Raw genomic sequence first — 23343 nt, 5'->3', positions numbered from 1 at the left:
TGGGAAGATATATTTTATGTTCTCCTCTGTAATGTAGTTTTCCTTTACTCCATCTTCATTAATTTCTTTGGTGTCCATAAGACTTGATGGAGATGATGTGGTCAGATAGGAAACCCACAGATGGGTGGTTTTTCTGGGGGTCTGATGAGATGGCATCTGCTGTCTGAGGTTCACAGACTGTGGACTGGTAGGGGCAGTAAGATTCAAGAAGCAACTCAGTTTTGCAGTCACTTGGAACTAGGGGTGAGATGGATACTCAGGGCAGGATAATAACTGTGGGAGTCAGTCAACAAGGGGACATGGCATCAGTCACAAAACGTTCTGGATTCTTCAGAAAAGCTGAACAAGCAGTAAAGTACCCTGTGTTGGAAGTTTGAGTTGCCCTATAGTTGTGTACATCCAGGGTGGGAAAAGAGAGATTGTATGTGCTACCATGGATTCAGCTTCCAGTAGATACTTCAGATGTGTGTGAAGATTTTCTGCCTGTCATGAAACATGAAAATTGAAGGTTTTGTTGCCACTGACATTTGTTAAGAAAAGTTTTGAAGAAAAGTGAAGCTGCTTATGCACCTCGTTGTTTAAACACTGAGTATGTATAGACACCGAATATATATCAGAATGTATCAGTGTCCTACAACCTTCTGGGAGTCTGCTGTGCATCATCAGATGAAGCATGATTACTCAAATTGATAGGAGCAGAGAAACAGAAAAACTTCCTTCTTTGGAACTTTCCTCCCAATTGCTTTATGGACACTTGGAATTGTAAAAAACAATCTCATCAGGAATTCTTTTCATTCCTTCTGCCTGTGATATCAGATTGGTGCCCATGACAACTTTTTCTAGGAACTAACCTCTTGAACCTACCAAGTCCTGAGGCTACCAGGAATGTCACTATTTTTGTCCTGTTTTGCTGGAAGTAGAAAAAAGGGTAAATATGTCAGTAGTGTAGAGAGTAAGGTTAATCCATCCATTAATAAGAAAAAGTGTATAAATAATGTTTGTTCTCTGCTAGTAATACTACTGTGTAAGCGTCAACTATCTGTGCTTGAAAATTAATCCACAAGCTGCCTGTGGGTTGAAATGGATCAATCCATATTGCACAAATTATTAGGTTTGTTTACCAGCATGGTAGAGTGATATTTACTCTGACAGGTGGGCTTTGCTGCCCCAGTCTTTGAGAGCTCTGTGGAACTAAACAGAATATTGTTGAATGTATTAAAGTTAAGAGATTTTCTCGAGGGGATGAAGCACAATGGCTTTGTATAATTGCAAAAGGTTTAAAAAAATGTAAGCCACTTAAATGGTTTCAATTTAAGTGCAACCTTTGGAATTTTGCTTAATGGAAAATTGAAGTGACTTGAGCAGCCAGTGTGTTAATTTTTAAATAAAATTGCATACTTACTGTTAAAATAAATACATTGGATGTCTTACATACTGCATACCTCTTTCTGACCAGAGTAGCAAGATGCTCAAGAAATCCAGCTTGGTCTTTTTTCGTTTTGCTTTTTTACATTCTCTTTTTCACAACATTCTTTTTTATCACATTCTTTAATGATACAATTTGTTCCCTGTAACTGTCATGACAAAAACCTGTTTCCACCTCTATAGATTTCAAGTGATGCACTTGCTTTAATGGTCTTGTAACTATCCGGGAAAAGGTATGATGCCATGCATTTCTCTCCAAAGACACATTCACTGCTTTTTGTGATGCAATTTTTTTTTTTTTTGTTCTAGGCTCTTATGTTGTATTTTCACTCTTTGTTTATTAAAGGTTAAGTGTGTTTATCCATCATCTAATGAAACTATTTATTGAGAGAGGAGTAGAATTCCTTCTACTTGAAGGAAGTGAGGTGTAATCAATAACTCCTCTCTTCTGCTATGCAATCTGCTAATTTCTGTAGAAACCTGTGGTGGAATTAAATTGCCAAAGTAGTTTGTTACTACCTTGTAGAATGTTTCTACATTGGCCAAAAAATCTTGTGACCTGTAGTACGGGTGCCATGATACAGTGGTCTGGAATACTCAGTTTGCTTTGTACAAGCTGTTTAAACAGTATTTATTTACTTATTTATTATTTATTTATTTATTTGTACTGATTTAAGTTACAGATGCACAAAGATGACTTGCTGGTCTAATCACCCTAAAATTGTGCTCCTTAGAGCCCTGCTGCTGACATATCTCTGCTGTACAGTTTCCTACATGTGTGTACTTTAAAAGTAGTAATGACTGAAATATTCCAAAAATAATAGTTGCACTTGTGTGCTGACCTGCTTAAACAAGAGGAAGCCAAACACATTTGCATTTTTTTATTTGCTTCTGTGAATATGACAACTAGACAGGGAACTAAAATACTGAATATTGAGACTATTGTATTTGAGAATGCTTTATATTATTGCCTTTTGCCCTGAAGATTAAGAGGTAGTTATGGCTTCTTTTTCACTTGCCACATTTTTCACGTTCTGTGTTGTCCTCTGCAGTGGAGAAGCTGAAGAACCAGTGGGACAACACCCAGCACAGCGTGGAGGTGCGGCAGCAGCAGCTGAAGCACATGCTGGCAGACAGCCTGCAGTGGCACGAGCAGAGGCAGGAGATGGAGCACCTCATGGAGCAGTGCGAGATCCGTCTGCGGGTGCTCCTGCAGGCCCCAAAAGAGATGCTTGCCAAACAGATTGCAGAGAGCAAAGTGAGACCACTTATGCTTATTTTTTCCCATAGCAGATTCCTGAGTCTGTGTAATGCTACTGGATTCAATTGATGAGTGAATGTGCAATTTAGTTGTTTTACTATTTTGTCTCTTTTTGGGCATGATATTTTAATTGACTATGTTTTTCAATATATCAGACTTCCCAAGAATTCCATTTTGGGATGTAAACAGGTGGCATGTGTGCCTTTTAAAGCTTAGCTGAAATTAGTATAATTTAGCATCAAAGAAATGATATCATGCAAAAAGTTTGAACCCCAGACCAAGTAAAATGTAACGATACTGCTGCAGAACTGAATTCATAGAAGTGTTTTAACAGTGGCTTAGTAAATCGAGGAATGGACAAAGGTATTTAAAATTGTCCTGGACTTCACTTCTGGTGGGTGCCAGGCATATCCAATGTTTTGTGGTGGGTTGTTTTTTTTTTTTGTTTGTTTGGTTTTTTTGTTTTGTTTTGTTTTGTTTTTATAGATTTTTTTATTCTATGCAATCTTTGATGCTTTTTATATCATATCAAGCGTGCTGTGATAAATCTGTAAGTCTAGTGTCCTTTGTCCTGGTGGCTGTCAGAAAAAGGCGGGCTGTAGGTGGCACAGTATGAGAGCTAAAGACATGAAGCAGTGAGGAGAGGATCTTGCAAGTGCAGTATTTAGAACAGAGATATAATAGAGTATAAAAAAATATGTGCATATATATATATATATGTATCTATGTTCATGAAGGGGCAACGTAGGGATACAGCTGGTAATGAAAGAGGCAGGGAATATGACTGTGGGAGTTGCTTACCAATCCATAGCTGTTTAAGTAGACAGTAAAGTTTTATGCTTTGCACAACTATCTGACTAGTGTCTATATCTGCATAAGCAGGGAAATAGAAATGGACTATTAGGTCTACTTTGTTTTCTTATGTGAAAGCAGGTCCATGCCCAGACAGAAAGTTGGCGGCCATGATATGTAACTGGATATATATATATATATATATATATGCAAATACTCTTTTTCATTTTGAAATAATATTGAGTTTAGATTCTCTAAAGTCAAGGCACATTGTAATTATCTTGCCACAATAAAGAAACCTTTCTAATGTATTTCCTTAATTTTAAATGAAAAACCAAAAACCCCAAAGAATGAAATCAAATTCTCATACTGCACATTTCATTTATGCTGCTTTTAAATGCTGCTTATGTTGCTATTATAATAATTCAAACTCATTCATGCTACTCAAAATACAGAAGTATTTTTATTTCTGTTGCCAGTAGACTATAAAAGAGGATTTCTCTAACCTTTGACAGTTCTGGTAAATACAACTTTTTCTCACCTATTTATGTTTTCATTAGTTCATTATCAGGACATTTAATATCTGTAGATTTTTCTCTTTAAGATTTTACTCCTAGATGAAAAATGTGCACACTTTTCTTTTTAGAAAAGAGGAAAAAATGAGGGTTTTATGATATGTGATAAAATGCATAATATGAGAAATAGTCTGATTTTAATCTGTCTCATTTGGCATTGCTTTTTAGCTGTTGGTACAGGATTTGCATAGAGGTGACATCACAGTAGCAGCATTCAATGATCTTTCTAATAAACTACTTCGAGAGTATCGTGATGATGACTCGAGGAAAGTGAAGGAAACCACTGACCAAATGAACACTTGCTGGGTTAATTTGAACCAAAGGTAACTACAAGGTTTCACTCTATATACAGCAGCTTGTGCCTTAAACTTGCATTCTGTGTATACATGTGCATTGTAGTCTCTTCTCTGTGTGCTTTAGTGCAGCATTTGGTGCTGCTGGGGATGATCAATCAATTGCAGTCAAGCACTTTTGAGATTGAAATTCCCACAGTTCACAATGGAAGGCTTCTGTATGTCTTCCCATTTATGCTGTGTGTTTTTAAGTAGAAAAAAAAAAGGGACTTCTCATGTTTGCTTTCAGGTTTTCCTATAGCTGTTATTCTCTAAGTGTCTTTGAAAGCTCCTCTCTTGCTCTTTATTGCTGGTATGATTCATGTATTGGTAGTTTATTATTGTCCTTCTTTTTCGTAAGGCTGTAAGTGTTCAGCTTCATCTTCCCATGCATTAATTCCTTATGGCCTTTCATCTAATGCAAACTTCCTCTGAATGGGGCTGTGCTTTGGGTTCTTGAGTGCAATCCTTCCAGTACTCCTATCTAGAAAATACTTGTCCAGAACTGAAAATACTTATACAGAACTGAGACTTAATTGACAATTCTTTCTCTTCATCCTCTATTAAGATGTATCTGCAGATATGTCTCAATGAAAAAGTGGTATTTTCCTATGTATATTTTTTTTTCCTGCAGGGTAATGTAATTTCTGTAGAAGTTCTTTTGAGTATTTGGTATTGATAGACAATTAACATTTAGAGTAGTGTCTGACTCTGAAATCTTAAAGTCTATATGTATTGTGGTGAGAGGGAGAGAAGAAAAAATTGGTCCTCTTTATGTGGGAGTGGGGAAGATGACAACTAAAGTCTGTGTATACATGTGCATGTGAAAGCAGCTGCTTTTGGAATGGGATGCCAGTTAAAGGAATGAAAAGCCTACTTAGTAAAGCTTAAGGAGATGTTTTCTCTTGAGGAGTGAGAGGAGGAGAACATTATAGGAACTGTGAAATTAGAGAACAGTTTAAATTGGAAGAGGCCTTAAAGATCATCCAGTTCCAACTCCCTGCCATGGGCAGCCCACTAGATCAGATTGCTCAAATCCCCATTCAGTCTGACCTTGGATACTTCCAGGGATGGGGCATTCACAGCTTCTCCTGCTCCAGTGGTTCACAACCTCACAGTGAAGAATTTTTCCTGATAGCTAATCCAAATATGCCCTTTTTCAGTTTAGAGCCATTATTCTTGTCCTGTCTTTATGTGCCCTTGCAAAAAGTCCCCCTCCATGTTTCATGTACGCCCCCTTTCAGGTTCTGCAAGGCTACTGTAAGGCTCCCTTGGGAGCCTTTGCTTCTTCAGGCTGAGCAACTCCAACTCTCTCAGCCTTACCTCATAGGAGAGGTGCTCCAGCCCTCAGAATATTTTAGGTTTTCCTCTGGATCTGCTTCAACATGTCCACATCCTTCTTTTGTTGGGGCCCCAGAACTGGATGCTACATTCCAGGTGGGATCTCAGTGGAGTGTAGCGGAGGTGCAGAGTCCCCTCCCTTGCCCTGCTGCCCACACTGCTTTGGATGCAGCCCAGAACACAATTTGCTTTCTGGGCTGCAAGCACACATTACTGGGTCATGTCCAGCCTCCTGCCCAGCAGCACCCCCAAGTCCTTCTCAGCTGGACTATTCTCAGTTAGCAGGTAATGAAGGAAGCAGAGTAGAATGTCATCCTATCCTTCCTTGGAGGAAAATTGTTCTTCTGTCATTTTGTGCTTTGGATGTAGCAGCTTTTTTCCTAGTTAATTAGAGGATGAAGGGAAACAGCTCCTTGTTGGATTAGCACTGACAGTAGACTAAAACTCTGTATTAGTCTCATTCACGTTCAGACTTTGCAGTATTGCTAGAACTGGCATAAAACTGCCCACTACTCAGAGAAAGTGACCAGAAAGAAGAGCTCCTGCCTGGAAGCCTCTAATTAGTTTTGAATCTGCTTAAAGTCTAAAATAATAAGCTACTGCTTTTTGCTGTGTATAACTGAAGCTCCTTAATTATCACTGGGGCTACTGTTTGAAGTCTGCAGCCTAAGGAAGGTGAATATCTGCTTTGTTTATTAACTAGTGGCAGAATGTAAAGGACAGCTCTGAGAGCCAGTGGGTAGCCAGTGTGGAGCTGCTTAGTGTAACCCCATCTGAGCAGCACAGTAGAATTAAAAGGGGAGAATGTGCAGTGAAAGCACCTTTTCAACAGGGTGAAGATTTTGTACTTGCTTTAAATGCAATAAATAGAAATACCGGTGATGAGGCTTACTTTTTGTGACAGATGTTGGGACATGTGGGACTTACAGAGTGGACATGTAGCCCTATGGCTTCTATAAAAATAAATCTGTATTTATAGCATAAAGCTTTAAAATACCAGTTTGTTCCCCTATTTGAAAGTTGTGGAAAGCGTCCTTCATAACATCACCTGGAAGGATTGTGGTTCTGGTCACCATAAGAACACTACCAGGAAGAATATAGGCATGGCATGTAAAGTGAAGGAGCTTATTTTAAAACTGTTGGCATGAAGAGATTGAAGCTCCCCAGCTTGACATTGTGTAAATGGGATATTTTACCCAATGGCTATTTAAGCTCTATTTTTATACTTTAGGGTGAAACCATAGTTGTTCTATGTGTTTGTGCTGCCTTGGTAATGGATTATAGTTTCTTTCTGTACTGTCTCAAATGTTAGTTTCTGAATTTCTTTTGATCACCCACATGTATGCATTGCAGATTTTTAGTATAAATCTGAAAAAATAATTGGGTGGAACAGAAACCTGAAACAGAGCCATGAAAACTTAAATAATAGAATAACATTTTTTTTCTTGGTGTGTGTTTGCCAATAGAATCTGCACAAACTTTCTCCACTATCACTGTACTAGGTTAGCTGTACTTGAAAATAATTCTCCAGCTTCTCACATTTGGTTCTTGCAGAGTGGAAGATATATAGATCCTTTGTCTTTTGAGGCTGCTCTAATTGTGTCAGAATTATTTGAAAATCTGAGTTACGTTTTTATAGCATAGGGTAGTTTTTAATCTGCAGTACAGAATCCTCCTTTTTTTCTATTTTCTATTTTATGTTTGAGGTCTTTACTAACAGAGGAGGAAGGTATTTCCATTTGCTCTCTGAAAGTTTTGCTCACTACTGCTTGCTATACATGTCCTTTTTAAAAACACCCATGTAATCTTAGGACATTAATTGTAAATTTGAATGTATTTAGTGACAGGATTGTTTTTCAGCTTTAATTCAAATATATGGCAGCAGTGGGTTGGTAACAGGATTTCATTCTTTCCTTAAAGCTCAACCAAGCAAAAAATGCTTGAGAAATTAAAACTTTAGGATGAAGAAAATATTCTTCAATGAATATTGTTAACTTCAAAGTTCAAGTTGTCTTGATTCCTATCTAATACATCAGTACTTAGACTTAGAGATCTGGGTCACTTAGTGTTTCATCCTTTGGGGCTGTTCTTTTCCTTTGAAGGTCACCTTTATTACCAGTCTGTTCTTCCTGCTGTCACTCCTGTTCTTCCACCTTTGGCCTTAACCCCCTGCTGGGAAAGAAAATCCCTGCAGAGGGAGAGGGTTTTGAAGTTAGAGCTCATAACTGCTTTTACTTTACGTTTTCCTCACAGTTCCTTGGTGTGCTCTAATTTTTTAGCTGGTGCTTATTATCTTTTCTGGACAGTATCTATCAAACTACTTGTTATCTCTAACATGCTATGTATTATTTTTTTCTCAAGACTGGGTGTAGCATTCCAGCTGCAAGTGAGAAGCAAGAATGAAAGCTTCTTGCTCTCCTAGTCATTTGCTAGCTGCCAAAACTTGGGCAAACACAAAGTCAGGAATGATTCTAAGACTCTTATTTTGGCTAAAGCAATTATTAGCAAGTGTTGTAAGACCAAAGCTTCTAAAATAGGGGTTGCAACACTATCTTTGTGCAAATTGTCTCTAAAAAGTTCAGTTGGTTATGCTAAAACTTTGGAGTACGAGCCTGTCAGAATTGGGGTTGCATGAGATTTTCTCACAGTCCTTGAAAGAAAACAGCTTTTGCTTGTATCTGCCTTATCTGATGTGCTAGTAAACCAGGCTACTTGCTTTGAAACGTCATCCTGAATGTTTCTAAACACCCACTGCTTCTTTTCTAAAAGGAATATTTTAACTAGTTCTGAAATTCACAATTCCAAACAGTTATTCCTTCATACTGCTGAGCAGTACAACCTGACGAGGAGGAAAGAAAGCTGAAGTAGATGGGAAGATGCAGAAGACACAAATTTGGGCCTGTCTGGAGAAATCTGGAAATACCAAATGCTGAGTGTTTTGGCCTTGTCTGTCTTGAAATTAAATATCAGTTTACCCCTAATATATTATAATACAGCTAGTGCTTGATGTGAAAATAAATTTAACTTTCTACTTACTCAGCAGAAGCATTCTAGCTGCTAGCTCTGTTAGAGGTTTCTCTACAGTGTTCTGGTATGGGACAGCTTGTTTCTTTTGTCCTGATTTTGGGAGAAGGAATGCTGCAGATTAAGAGCCTCAAATGGGTGAAATTTAGTTTGTCATGATTTATTAATGTTGCTAATCAGAGCTTTTAAAATTGCTGACTATAATAGTTTCTCATCTGAGTTTCATTTCAATCACTAGAAGACAGTACTCTTATGCAGAGCCATAAGGTGATTTTTTTCCTAGGAAATTATTTGAAGTTGCTGATAGCTTAAAATGTTCGGATTATATTGTTCTTACATGAAAAATCCTCTTACGGACAAAAACTTTAGTTTTTGCATCAGTTAGAAATCTTTTGGATGATTGAAAATTGGGACCATATTCTGTCAGTCTTTAAGTTTGTTGAGCATGGTTGACTATTATGATGGCCGTGCATTATTCTGTTTGTTTGAGTGATTGTGTCAAAAGTCTTCTAGCAGAGAGAACCAGGTATCTGACTTTTTATCCCTTAGCACTTTAACTCTTAAGAATTTATGGCAGTGTTTCTGTTCCTCAAAAGAGGAACAAAAATACCTGAAGCACTCAGTGCTTCTACTCCATATATTTTTTGTTGATGGGGAAAAGCCCATTTTTTACACATGGCAATAACACTTCTACCATTTGGAGTAGCATAAGTTGATGATGGTAATACTCTAAAAGGAAAACCTAGGTTTTTAATTAATAATTGAGTTTTTAATGCATGCCTTTTAAAAAAGGTCTGTCAAATGCATAACCAGTTCAGGACATCTGTGGGTAGCTATGGGCACACTAAAACCAGTGATATAAATTATGATAAAACAAGCTGTATCTCTGTTCTTACTAGAGATGCACTTCAGATTTCCTTTTAGTAGTTTTATTATGGTGTATCTTACGGGGCAATATTCTGACACTTGTCTTGTTTTCAGAGCTGTCGATAGGCAGAATTTCTTGGAGACGGAGATGAGGACAGTACAGGCCTCACACAAGGATCTGGAGAGCTTCCTCAAGTGGCTTCAAGAGGCAGAGACAACAGTAAATGTTCTGGCAGATGCATCCGAGCGTGAGAACACTGCTCAGGACAGTGTCTACATAAGGGAACTCAGAAAGCAAATGCAGGTGAGATGCTAAATAATATTACTGTTATTCAATTTTTCTCTCAATGGCAAATGTTATAAAGAAAAGCTATCTACTTGGGAAAGGCTGCAGCCTACTGAAGGTGTTTCCTAAAACACTGTTTTAGAAGTCAGGTGTATGAAAGAGGCAGATTTGTCTTCCTAAGGTTTGAAGCACATATTTTTGTGTATGTGTTTGGCACTGAGGGCTCTTAAATGTCCTTGGAGGGTGACTGAGTTCAGGAAGTTACGCTTCATTAAGCCAAGTCATGTTGTGTGATTGTTCAACCAAACAATTTAATCTACTTCCCTCCAAATAAAGCCCTCCTGGGCTCCACTCTCTCCTATTTCTGTCTGCCACCTTCCTCCTGCTTTTTCAGTAATCCAAGAAGTAGTTGTGCTTGGATTGCCTCTTCTCCCTCTCCTCCTGCCCAGCAGCTCACAGCTGGCCGCCTTTCTTGTTCAGGCCCTGGACTGGAAACCTTAGAAATGACTGAGGAGTTTAACTGACACCACTTACTAAATCCTGCATTCTGTGTTTGGATTAATGTCACCTGTGATCTAAGTGGGTTTGAGCAGCTTTTAATGAAAAAAAAGATGTTGCTTTTAGTAGTGCTCTTAATCTGAACATATCTATACTGAATTGAAATGAAACAAGACTGTTAAAAATATCTGATAGCAAGTTATTCTTGCTAATCATAGTAAGAACACAGTATTTTTTGGAAGCTTGTATCTGTTGAAGATGGCATGTTACTCACCAATGTTCAAATTATTTTAGTCAGTCAGATAACTCATATGTAGAGATGTGGCTTTTTGTGAAATGCCTGGACTAGTCTGTAGTGGTGACACCTAGAACTTAATGTTATGCTTTCTACTGGTGTCACTTCCAACTACTGTAATATAGTGGAGGTGGAAGAGCTAAAACAGGGCACAGGCAGCCAACAGCAGAAGGCAGTGCTGTGTGTAAATAGACTTATTTCTGCATTACCTTGTGTTCTGTGGAGTCAATCACACCAAGATACTGCTGTTTCACAGTTTGTTGGTTCTGTGTGACTGGGAAGCACTGTGTGTGTGTAAGGTTGTTTGCCATTCTTTGATATGCTGCAGTCTGATTAAAATTGCCTGAGTTGTGCTGTGTGAGGGAAGAACTGTTGGGCAAGACTGCTGTGAAAGAAGGAGAAGGTCTCTAACCAACTCCTGACTTTCTACGTTGTCCTGACTTGTCACAACTGAAAGGGCAGGTGGAGGTGCTGGGGCACAACCTCCTCTGGTTCAGCATCCTGGTACCTGATATTGTCCATATCTTTGAGACTGTGTGTTTCCACACACTGTGCACATGGAATATTATCACTGAACTCACCCACAGCCGTACATAACATTGTAAGCCTTTTCTGGCCACCCTAGGAAGTGAAGTAGAGCATGTCAAAGACTGTCATAGCATAATGACTTCCAGAATGGACTTTGTTCCCTACCATCTTACAATCTTACTTTACATGTGAAGGAAGATGCTCGCATAACACTGGTGAGCACTCCAAAATCACTGTTTATGTTATCAAATATTTGTTGCACTTCTGAAAACAAAATGAAGCTCTAACATCTTGCTCTACCTCAAAAGATCAAGCTCACTCCTTTGCAAGTTCTTAAGCTTATTATCTGATTAAACAAAGATAATTTCTTGTTCTTCCCCCATTATGTGGTGTAAAATAACAGTGTTGTTCTCTTGGTGCCTTGTTCAATATGTAAAGTAGTATTGGTTTTGAGGTTAGTGTTTAAATGGTTTTAAAAAGAATGCAAGGATTATAACCTTCTCTGCTCTTTGTGAAGATGCCCCTGCTCCCAAGGCCTGTGCATTAAGTAAAACCTTTCTGTGAGTTCAAGGTGTGATAAATTCTAGGTGAAATGAGCTGAACATAGACAAAATGTGATGAATTTGTTGCTGTTGCTGCTGTTACATGTCATGCATTTTCAAAATAGGATCATCTGTTAAACTGGCACCTGTGCATGCATGGGAGGACTGTCCTCCATTACATTTTGGGCCTAGCTTGTTTGGCTGCAGCTCAGGTCACTCTCCAGTGGAATCAATTATCTGAGCCCTGAAGCCTTGTTTTGCCTCTCAATGTGATACCTGAGGCCAGCAACAGTACTATGCAAATAATGCAGACTTTGAGTGTGGTTGCAATGTCTTTTTGAAAAGGAGAAATCCACAATTATATCATCAGTCAGTTCAATTTATTCTCTCAGTATCTAAACCTTGTAGAAGTTTTTCCATTCAGGTTAGTGCCAAAATGCTACAGTCTGTTTTGGAAAGTATTTAGCAGTGACTTGGAAGAGATTAAAAGCTAATTTGAAAAAAGACGAAGAAAATAAGCTAGGAAATAGTAAGAAGTGCAAGGTATGTGAAGTCCTGGGCCTACAGGTGTGAAGGTGTTCAAAATAATTCAAAGATTTTGTTGTATTGTGGGAAAAGTTACCAAAAATGGCTGGCTGTTTGTCTCACTGCTTGATTCAAACTTGTAGATGGAAAGATCTGGGAAGATAAAAAGCCGAAGTAAGGAAATAGAAGGAAGTAAGGAAGGTGTGGACTGTGGGGTCTCTCTTGCAGGGAAGAGGTCTGAGCTTTTGCACAGCCATTTCTGAGTGGTTCCATGGTTTCAGAGTTCTGCTGCTTCACAGGTTTCCTTAAAAGATATTTGGTAAGAGCATGTCAGCTAATCACAGTAGGCTCAATCTGGAAAGTTAAAGAAGCAGACTTCTGGTGAGAAGGGATGTAAGCCAGGAGCAGTGGCATTCAGAGGAACAGTTCAAGTAAGTCATGAGAATGAGAAAAGACAGCGTGTCTGGCAAGGTGAATGCAGATGGTGAGATTTCTATATATGGAGTGGAATCTGTATATCTGTTTCTCTGTTCAAAATGATGTTGTTATTGTTGCAGACACATCAAGAAGAAAGCAGAGTACAGGGAAATGGGGTTTATATGAGGAGTGGTAGAAATGTTGATTCAGTCCTAAAAATAAAGAAGAGACGGCTGTCTTCACAGAATTAGATGGGATGAGTTTTTAAATGTCCTGTATGAAGAACCTGAACCTTGCATTTATCTCCTTTGTAGGAAAGTGCCCTAGAAGAGTCAATGCAGTGTATAATGCATTGACATCTAAGCTGTGCATTATTTTGGATCATATGAACTTGTCGGGACAGCTGTTGCCTGCATACTGTGCTGATTGATGTGCTTGAAATATGTAGGGACTTTTTCGTGTGGAAATATGCACATTAAATCATATGACCAGTGCTTCACCTACTGTGTTCAGGCCTCCCTGAACCCTGGCTACAGCAGTGCCTCTGATACAGGTTTAAGTAGATTCATCACAGCACCTTTGGAAGCAATGAGTAGCTGGCTCTGGTTATGCTGCAGTTTTGCCACACCTAGGGGTATGTTGGCTGTATTGCATTGGGAGTGCCTTGCTGGTAGCAAACCACTTCCATGCTCTTGAACATCCTACTATCATCCTTAGATGGCTTAAATAATTCTGCTTTGTCATGGGAAATACATCAAAATTGTTAGCTCTTTGGATTCAAGGATGACATAGAGAAGGGGTGGATGATGCAACTGTATGCTTTTACTTTGTTAAAACCCTACCTTTTTCTTGTCTAAAGTCATTCTAGAAAATATTTTATTGGAAATAGCTTGTGAAAAACATTCCTGCTTTCTGGTGCAAGTGAGGATTCTTTAGATCCATTTTACTAAATTAGCTTTAAGAGAGTTTTTATAGACAGAGATTTGCCCCCTGCAATTTTCCCTTTCGTGTTGTGTAATCTAGTTTTGAGAAACGCCTATGTGATTTATTAGCCTTTAACGTATGGCTGAAATAATTAGGGCAGGTATCCCTGTGCTCCTCTCTCAAGATTTATAACACAATCTGTTATTCACTCACTCTACAGCTCTGCCAGAGCTGCGTTCAGTCGGAGAACGAGAGCATCCTTTCCCAGAGTGAGGGAGCATACACTCTGTCTGCTGATAGAAAGCAGCTACTAGGGAGGAACAACTGTTGTGATACACTGGAGCCGTCTTCCTGAAGGAATTCTTTTTTTGTTCCTGCAGCTTTCAGGCTTAAATTAATAACCTTTTTCTGGCTATTTAGTGCACTCCTGAACGGAGGCAGACGATCGGCTGCTCAACTTCATTTGCCCTCTGCAAAAGCAGAGCAGTACTGATTAGAGGAATCTGTGAAGGCTGTTATCTTTTTGCATTTGTTTTGTGGGGTTATTTTGGGAGAAAAACTTATGCTGTATCAATCTTCTTTGCCTTTGAAACGTATAAAGCCTGTAGCTTGCAAAAGCAGTCCTGGAAGAGAGCATGCTCAGAAAGCTGGCAAATCATTGTCCAGTGACCGGGAGGAAATGATAGTTGCTCTTCATTTATAATGCAAATTCTGAGGTATCTTCAGAAGTGTGGCAAACTTAAAATGATGGCTGTGGTGAGAACCTCTCTTCAGAAAGTTGTGGTGTTGTTGCATCGTTTACAGAGGATGGCAGTTTCTTCTCCCCGTTACCAGAAGCTTTGTAAGGTAGGAAATGTCGAGTGTGTGTATTGCTAACTCTCTTGTCTTTCTGAGCTAAAAAGAAAAGAAAGTGACCATGGGATGAGTGTCAAAACCATGTTAGTTATCTAGTGTTTTAAGCCTGTAATGCTTTTAATTTTAAAAATGTTTTGTTAAAGAATGCAATAAAGAACAAACACAAAAACCAAATCAAAACAACCCTGTGCTTGCCGGAGTGATAAATTTTTTTTAGAAAAGTGCTCTCTTGCTCACCATTTAGGTGTCTGGGAAGAAACTCTTATGTTCACTGAGATTTTTTTTTTTTTTTTGTAAAATACTACCAGTTCTTTTCCTAGGGAGTTAGTTGCTTCTTGGTAAATGTGATTCTTTAACTCCTGTGTACCCATTATGTAAAATAACTGTTTTTCCATGCCCAGTGTTATTTTTCTTTTGAGCTTCATGAAGCTTTTAATTAGGAATGAGTTCAGCAGACTTAATACACAACCATTAATTTCTGCCTGCATCAACTAAGCTCTTTCAGTTAATAAAAATCAGGAAAAGTTTGAGGAAAAGCATGTTGACATAGGCTACCACTTATTGCTGGTTTTGATAGTACCTGTTTTGGTGGCTGATTGTTTCTGTTTCCAAAGACGGTGTTTATATTTTGTTTTTTTTCATGGGCTCAGTAGTTCTGAATCTTAATACTATGGTGATGATCTAGAATACCTAGTAAAATTCACTTTTAAAAGTAGTTTTGATCACTCACCAGATTAAAATAAGTAAATAAAATTAATAAACTTCTAACTGGTCTGTAAGTTAATACTGCTGCAGTGTTGATGCCTGTGTGAGGTGGTCATACTGTGCTAATATTATTAAACTTTCAATGTAAGGATTCTGTCTTGAAACTTTGTAAAATTATAAAATTTGATAGGTCTTCAGCTGTATATATACTGACATTACATAAATTCTATTTGGCTGCCTTTGAAATTGTTTTTCTCTTCTTGCTGCTTATGATACTTTAAAAGTGTCTGTGTTTTTTGATGAAAATATGTCTGTGTTTTGCATACAAGGTGTGCGAGAACCAAAGTCTTGTTCTGATGATAAAGCAAAGCCACCTTAAGTCATCCTACCTGCTTCAATCTGAGATGTGCTTTCTGTTGTGAGGAATTAAAAAATTACATCAAGTGAGAGAGATCCCATCCTTAGAGTAGGGTTTAAAAGTAAGGAAAAAGTATCATGGAGTATGTAGTTCAGTGAAGCTTGTAGATGGAGTTCTGGCATATGGGGAAGAACAATTTCTTCAGATGGCTGTTTCAGCATGCTTCAGTTTACCAAACTGTGCTAATAGATGCATCTTCATTATGAAGAATGAGAGAGAGTAGATTGTGTACATACAAGCTGCTTTAACAAACATCCCTCAGTTGTTCTTGTCTGAGTTGTCAATAAACAGCCTGTTTGCTTTTGTGAATAAAGCAGATTTTTTAAAATAATGTAAAGATATGGGTTGTAATTGCCTGTTTAGTCACGTTATTCGGATAAACCTGTTTGTAAAATGTTTGTCAAGGCACTATTTAGTGACTCCTGGAGTTATAATTATTTACTAATTATCCTGAGTGCCCAGTAAATGGATGTATACTTAATTTGTTGAGTTTAAATCTACCCAAGGGGTAGTGAAAAACATCTTCTAAAAGGCTGTTATTAAAATACATTTTCTGATTGAGAACCCATGCACTAATAGCCTTGGGAATTACACACTGCTTAAAATTACACAGTGTATTTTTTTTTTTTTTGCTTTTAAAAAGTCATGTGGCTTAGTTTCTCAGATGTCTGTGCTTAGTTTACTGAAGGTAGAATTGTTGGTCTTATAGAGTTAAATCAGGCACTAATTGAGGAGGAAAAAAGAAATGGTTTACGATCCCAGTCACTTCCAGCAGGTGTCAATGTAAGGCAATGATAGATGGAAGTCTGGTGATGGAAATGTTAATGCTTAGATGAGAAAATGTATGGAAATTGCTAAGAGCAACCATGACAGCATGTCAGGAAGGATTTCTTGTAGTGCCCTGTATACTCCTGTCTTTGGAATGTCAGACGTTTGTACGTGTCTTGTGCACTCTGTGGATACACTGGTGTAGTTCAGATCTGCAGAAGAGAAGCTGTTTACTATAGTGTATGAATTACTGCATTGTATCCAGGGTAGGTGCTTCATAAGCTACATCTAAATGTTTCATGTGAAGTGTCTTCTGAATCATAACAGAGGGCCAGTAGAGTATTTAAGACAAATTCTTGAAGTTTAGTGGTTTTGTTTTAAACTGCACTGTTTATGAAAGAAGTAATAAGGCTTTATCATTTAACTATACTGGAAAAAGTAATATAGCCTCATATAATAGTAGCAATCAGCATTCATAGTCCACATTTTGCAAATTTCTTTATAGCAAAACCAAAAATAAACACTTTGTTGACATACTACAGCATGAAAACCTGAAAACCACAACATCCCAAGTTTAGGATATTTCTTCTGTTCCTGCTTTTTCTTTTTCTTTTACAAATTTATTCTTACCAAGGTGAGTTTTGCCAGGCAGACTTTTTCACTTGTTGCTGTTTGATTCTTTTACCTTGAAATTAGTGGCATACCAGGCAAAATGTCTCCACTTGGCATTTTTTTGTCAGTATGTAATAAGTTTTGCTTTATTGTTGCTAACAGCTTTGTTTCAAAACTCTTGTGTAAGGCTTTGATGCTGATAATGAACAATTAGAAAACTCTTGTATGGGCTGTTGTCTGCTCTGTGTTCCTGCTAATATGATTGTTCTTTAAAGAAAGACTTTTATTAGTTATATCCAACTAACTCAGGCAAGAATGAATTAATAACCGAAAAAAATCATTTTGCGGTACGAATTGATACATCTTTTCTGAGACACCAGAGCTACAACATTACTTATAAAAATAAAGCAGAGAATTGTAAACTTTCTTTAACTTCTTTGATGGAAGGTAAAAAATAGTTCATCTCTGGGAGACAGCTAAATGATTACCTTGAATTATGTATCCTGCTTGTGTAATTTGACTGTGTATTTTTAAAACACACTGCTGGCATTCAGGGACTGGAGCATTCATCCCCTGGAAAACAGGCTGAGGAACATACCTAGTTGCTGAGAGGATTTTTTCTCATTTTTTTCTCCTTTTTATCGCTCACTTCTTTGATAAATTCTTGAGAAGAACCTGCTTTTAAAATAAATAAATATTCAACTCCCTTCATATGAAATACTTGATTCTCAAACCTGATCCAACATGAGTCTTCATCTGGCAACTTATGTGAGTTCCTGATTTCCTCAGCTATGCAACGCGTCAGAAGCACATCTCCTGAGGTTTTTTAAAGAATACATAACTTAAAATGCAGTCCTCTCATTTTATGCTGTTTTTAATGCTAGTGTTAAATTTATAAAACTGCAGGAAGTTAGAAGCACAGCAAATGCTGGGGTCAGCCAAAACCTTTTTTTGCTGTGATACTGGTGATGCATTCCAAAAGACATTTACATCATGTTGAATTTTGAGTGTAGCAGCAAAACCTCTGTTCCTATGAAATTTTGAAAAAAAGTATGAAGGTCAGGGGGCAAGGCAAAAAAACCCAAAAACCTGGAAGGTTGTGTTGAGAAATGTATAGATTAATCCTGGTTCTAATGAATTCAACAAAGATACAAGTTTTTTAATTATTACATAACTTCGAGTTGATTTAGAAAATAAATCTTTGGCACTTGACATATTCAGGTAGAAAATACAGATAACCAAGTGTAGGTGAGGAGGAGCAGCAATGTAGTACATTCATTGGACAGCAGAAGTGAGAACCAAAGTTAATTTTGGAAACATGTTCTGAAGTAGGCTACTGTATTAAGGAGATTGTTGATTGGAAAATGAAGCAGTGTCGTCAAAAGCATTGCTAAATTATGCAGACAGTTTCTTTTTTTAGGTGAGAAAGTTAACTCCAGACTTGCTTGATATGGTTCTAGTTGTATAAAGAACATTCTAATTAGATTTAGATCTACAAAAAAGCCTTCTTGAAGGGAGGAGGCCAGAATTAAAGGGGACTTTGGATAATAATGATCTATTATCTACCCTAATATGATAAGGCTAAGAGTGAACTGATAAGAACAAAATGGCTATTTTTAAAAAGGAGATGTGGTAAATAATATCTAATGATCAGCCTCCCAGGAGTTACCATTTTAGAAAACAACTGAGCAGTATAACTGGAAACCACCCCACCTCAGAACACCCACAGCTTGTTTGCATTGGGAATGGTTGTAGAAATGGTTTTTGGTGTGATTTCTTGAGAGAGAGTATGTACAGGGCTGGGGCAAAACAGGACTTGGGTTCTTGATGAGCAGAACAGGGCTAACATACAGCTAATCAAGGGCAACCAGGTACCTTGATGGTGTTTAGAGACAGAATATAAATCTTATTTGAAGGAACGTGAATAGGCTAGGAATGAGTGTCAGTCACTGGTCATTTAAAATTAATGAGATGGACATAATTTCTTTGTGGGTTTGGATTAAAAGTTCTAAAGCTGATAACTGGTGGAGAATACTTGAAATGATAAGCATCTTGAAGTCTTGGGAGGTGACAGTTGATTTGCTTCTTGCCTTTATTGTGGAATGATCAAAGCAGCTAGAGAAACAATGGAAGGCCGAAGGGAGAAAATTTTTAATAACTTTTAAAAAATGAGGTAAGTGAAGGTTGGAAATGACTATCCAGTGAGTCAAAAGATGTGAAAACAAGAAATATGGGCAAGAAATTAAATTCCAGTTGGAAATGTAATAACTATAATGGAATTCACTTCTCTGTTGGTATCAAATTGCACCTTTGTGTATACTCTGTCAGTGATGGACAAGCACTATTAGGGGCTTTGGTGTGTAGGCAAGATGTTAACTGTTAGGATGTTATTACTGATTGATTTCCTTTGGACTTTTGGAGGGTCTGGTAAAAAAACAAAAAAACAAAAAACAAACAGTGGGATATTGGAGAGATATTTTTGTTTTGATAGGTCAGAGAGATACGAGATGCTCAGAACTTCCATAGACATTCTAGGATACTATAAGTTGGTTCATGAAGAAAGATGTGGATTCTGGTTGTGATTGGAGTTGGAATGTAGAAAAATGAGCAGAATTTCAAAGAGAAACTTGTAGGTGAAGTTACTGGGAAGACCTTTTGATAGTGAGACTTAGGAGCTTACTAAGCGTCTTTCCCCAAGGACTTCTGTGTCGTCAGTGCTTAAAGAAAATATTTCCAAATCCAATGGTTTACTTCAGTAAGGCAGTTCCAAGCACAAAAGACAAGATGGTGACTGTGAAGAGTCATCATGGATTTTGAGAAGGGTGCCCAAGCTGTTTGCTTTCTGTGAGAAAGTTGTTGCTGTGTTTTTGGATGTAGGGAAAGCAGTACTGTTCCCTGATTGTGATTTTAGAAAGACTTTGAATGCAGTCTCTCACAGTCAAATCAGAGATACAGACAAGACAGATAACCCAAAAGGTGGTAAGAAAATGTCTGGACCATTTGTGTTCCTCAAGGGATGGAACAGAGACTGGTACAGTTTATGAATTACAGTTTATGAAACAGACTGTTACTGTTATAAATCCAGAGTGGGACGGAGTACACTCTCAGCAGGTTTGTGAATTATACTAGACTGATGAAGAACAGTTCTGTTCCCATTCCTTGGGGCTTCAAGAGGGAGGGATAGGCTGACAGGAACCCCATGAATTTTTTTAAAAAAGCCCCCCAAAAACCAAAAGCGAGTTCTTGCACCTGAGAAGGGGTAATTCAATGCATTGCTACAAGTGTGAGAAGGATTATAGCCAGACAGGAAGAAGTGTTTATGTTTTTCTACTTAGCACTCATGAGATCATGTCTGGAATACCACAGTTGGTTTCAGGCCCCCAGTTTGACAGATAGTGAGAGACTGGGGAGAGAGCAGTGCTTGGAGGACAAGATGTATGTAGAGCAGCAGGGGTGCTGACTTAATTTAATTTGGAAGGGAGAAGGCTCCAGGAATTTCCAGCTGTGGTCACTGCATACCTGGTGAGTTGTTACTATAAAAGATGGAGCCAGGCTCTTCTTGGAGGGGCCCTGTGGAAGGAAAAGAGGCAGTGGGGATAAACTGCAGCAAGAGAGTTGCGTGCAAGGGCAACAATCCTGCGCAGGAGGTAAAACTGCACACTGGAGTGGGTTGCCCAAAAAAAGAGGCTGTTATATTTCCATCTCTAGTGGTATTAACACTTGTAGTGGGTAAGGCCCTTAGCAGCAGACCCAGCTTTGAAATTAGTTTTTGCAATTGGCAGGAGGTTTGACCTCCAGAGGTCTTCCAACTTGTGATTTTCTATGATTCTCTGTGCTAGTGCCCTATTAGCTTATAAGTGAAGAATAAAATAGTCAAAACGATAGTGCAGCAGCTTTCAGCTGTGGGTTGCTCACTTCCTATAAAAAGGAGCTTCATGATTTTACTCCATGTGAAAAAATTCTTACTTCTCTGCTGAATTTTGATCTAAATTAGGGCCTGCTATGAGTCTGCTGAACAGCCACAGCGTGTACTCATTTGCAAATCCTTTTGCTGTAGTTTGTCCTCAATGGTGGTAATGCAATACAGTCAGGCACTTGATGTATATCTGAATTATGTTCCTATGATTAGAAGGCATTTTAATGTAGCATAAAACTTTGTCATCTAACCTTCCCCCCACTTCTGTATTTTCAGATAATGTTTTGAGAACTAAAGTAGAAGACAGAAAGGTTTTGCACATCTTGAGTGATGGGTCTGACCTAAATGAAACCACTTTGTTTTGCCATTTGTCTAATTAGGATCAGTGCCAAATAAAACTGTATAACAAATGGGTACATTATTGTAAACCCTTGTGCTCTCTAGTCCTCTATGTATCAGGGAGCTTCTCTAGAAATAGAATGGTTTCTTGAAGGTGAAATAAGAAGGAAAAACAAAATGGCAGAGGACATCATAAAGCTTCAGAATTTCAGTATTCTTAAGTGCTGCACCAGTCATTCCTATTCACAAACAAAATGCAGCTTAACAAAAGTTAAGATAGGTTCTAGGATATAGCGTTTTTTAAATAGCATTTTTTAGTAATGTGGAAGGGAAGAAAGGAGAGAGGAGATGAGAGAAATATTTTAGGACATGCTTCTAGAATCCTCTAACATTTATTTAAAGCCAACTCTGATTTTAAGCTGAAAATATTTTGCTATTGCAGCAAAAATAAATCTAAAATATGAGGTAGTTCTATTCAAACATGAGTGTAGCATTAATGGGAAACTTGACTTCCATGAACTTCACATGTTTACAGGAGCTGGATCAATATTTGATATGAAACCCTCTTGCCATATTATTTTGCCACAGTGCTTTTTGATTGCTGCTATTTTTCAGGAAGCAATTTCCCACCCCTCTTTCCCTTAGGGCTTAATTACCCATCCCAAATTCATGAAGTCGTGAAGCAGTAGTTGCCTAGAACAGCATAGTGCTTCACCAGTTTGTGTCTAGAGAACTGACAGTTTTTTCTTGTCTTCTTCAGACAGATCATTTGAGCTTATTTTTAAGAAAAGCTGTGTTCACTAGGTGGTTGAGAAAATAATGCTGTTTGAAGATGTCCTGTCACTGTTAGTCATCAGGGACTCCGGAAGAGTTCTGGCCTCCTTTTTGCCTTCCCCTCTGTTTTTAATCAAGACAAACTGTAAGAGACATCATGTTCCAAAGTTGCCCTGAGAGTTTTCTATTTCATATCCACTGCTTGCAGACCTGTGTTGGATTCTGGCTGCTCTGTGATGTTTTCATGCTGGGCACTCTTATACACTTTGGTGCAAAGGATTTAACTTCAAAGCAAAAGTAACTTGCTCAGCCCTGCATAGTTGGGTAATTGAATGTGGGTGGAAGATGTCAGTTGTGTTTTTGATAATTGATATCTTGTGTTGCGCTACAGAGAACAATTCTTCATAGTCACAGAGTAATTATATTTAGTGGTGGTTTATGGTATGTGGTAAATACGGTAGGTGCTGCAAGTGAAGTAATAAAGTGAAATGCTGCTCAACTCAAGATGTGCTGGGGAGCTTTAAATTGGATGTTAGGAAAAAATTCTTCATTGAAAGGGTGGTCAGGCATTGGAACAAGATGCCCAGAGAATTGGTGGAATTAGAATTCCTGGAAATGTTGAATAAAATGTGTAGATGGGTTGTGTAGGGACATGGGTTAGTGCTGGACTTGGCAGTGCTGGGTGAGTGATTGGAATTGAAGATCTTTGAGGTCTCTTCCGTCCTTAATGATTCTATGTATTTGTAGATGCTCCTCATTTGCTGATGAGCCCTGTATTTATGAGCACGGTGTTTTGCCAATAGGGCAAGTGCTGGTTTCTCTGCACTGGTGTTCCAGATTTCTGACCTGGAGAAAGCATTATTTCTGGGGAGAGGTGGAGACTTTGGATTTCCATGCTTGCCCAATTCTTGGCATTTTTGCTGAGACTGCTGATCAATTAGTGCTAATTGTGCTGGGTTTTGGGATATGGTCCTAGAACAGTCATCTGAGGTCGCCACTTTGTCACCTGCCATCTTTGGACTCAGTTTATGAACTATGATTTTTCCCTTCCTTTTTTTTTTTTCTACTTCTTTTTTTCTTTTAATTTTGTTTTTGGGGTTTTTTTGTTTGTTTAAGAGGGGATGCATTATTAGCCTTGAAATAATCATTCACCCTTCACATTCAATTTTGGATGTTCCATATCAAATATTGGAAGTCTCTTGGTTATTATTCTCATTTTTTGCTACAAAGAGGAGTATTCTTTTGCTGCAAGTTCCACCACAGCAAGCTATTTGAAAGAAATGTCCTTCTTCTCTTTCTGTTACTGAAATTAAACTTTAAATTT

The 23343-nt window shown here is 38.1% G+C and overlaps 1 protein-coding gene across 1 annotated transcript in view; it reads left to right on the top strand.

Moving 5' to 3' along the window:
* UTRN (utrophin) overlaps positions 1-23343 on the top strand; it is a 303831-nt gene that overhangs the window by 115178 nt on the left and 165310 nt on the right. The window contains exons 48-50 of the mRNA XM_039706856.1: positions 2478-2683; positions 4222-4376; positions 9732-9921. Of these exons, the coding sequence (XP_039562790.1) occupies positions 2478-2683; positions 4222-4376; positions 9732-9921 (551 nt within the window). The remainder of the gene's footprint in view (positions 1-2477; positions 2684-4221; positions 4377-9731; positions 9922-23343) is intronic.

The sequence above is a fragment of the Passer montanus genome, unplaced genomic scaffold (genome assembly GCF_014805655.1).
Source record: "Passer montanus isolate IOZ18808 unplaced genomic scaffold, ASM1480565v1 scaffold2, whole genome shotgun sequence".
Classification (NCBI taxonomy): Eukaryota; Metazoa; Chordata; class Aves; order Passeriformes; family Passeridae; genus Passer; species Passer montanus.
Note: the sequence above shows the minus strand (reverse complement) of the source record. Positions and strands in the feature narration are given on the sequence as shown.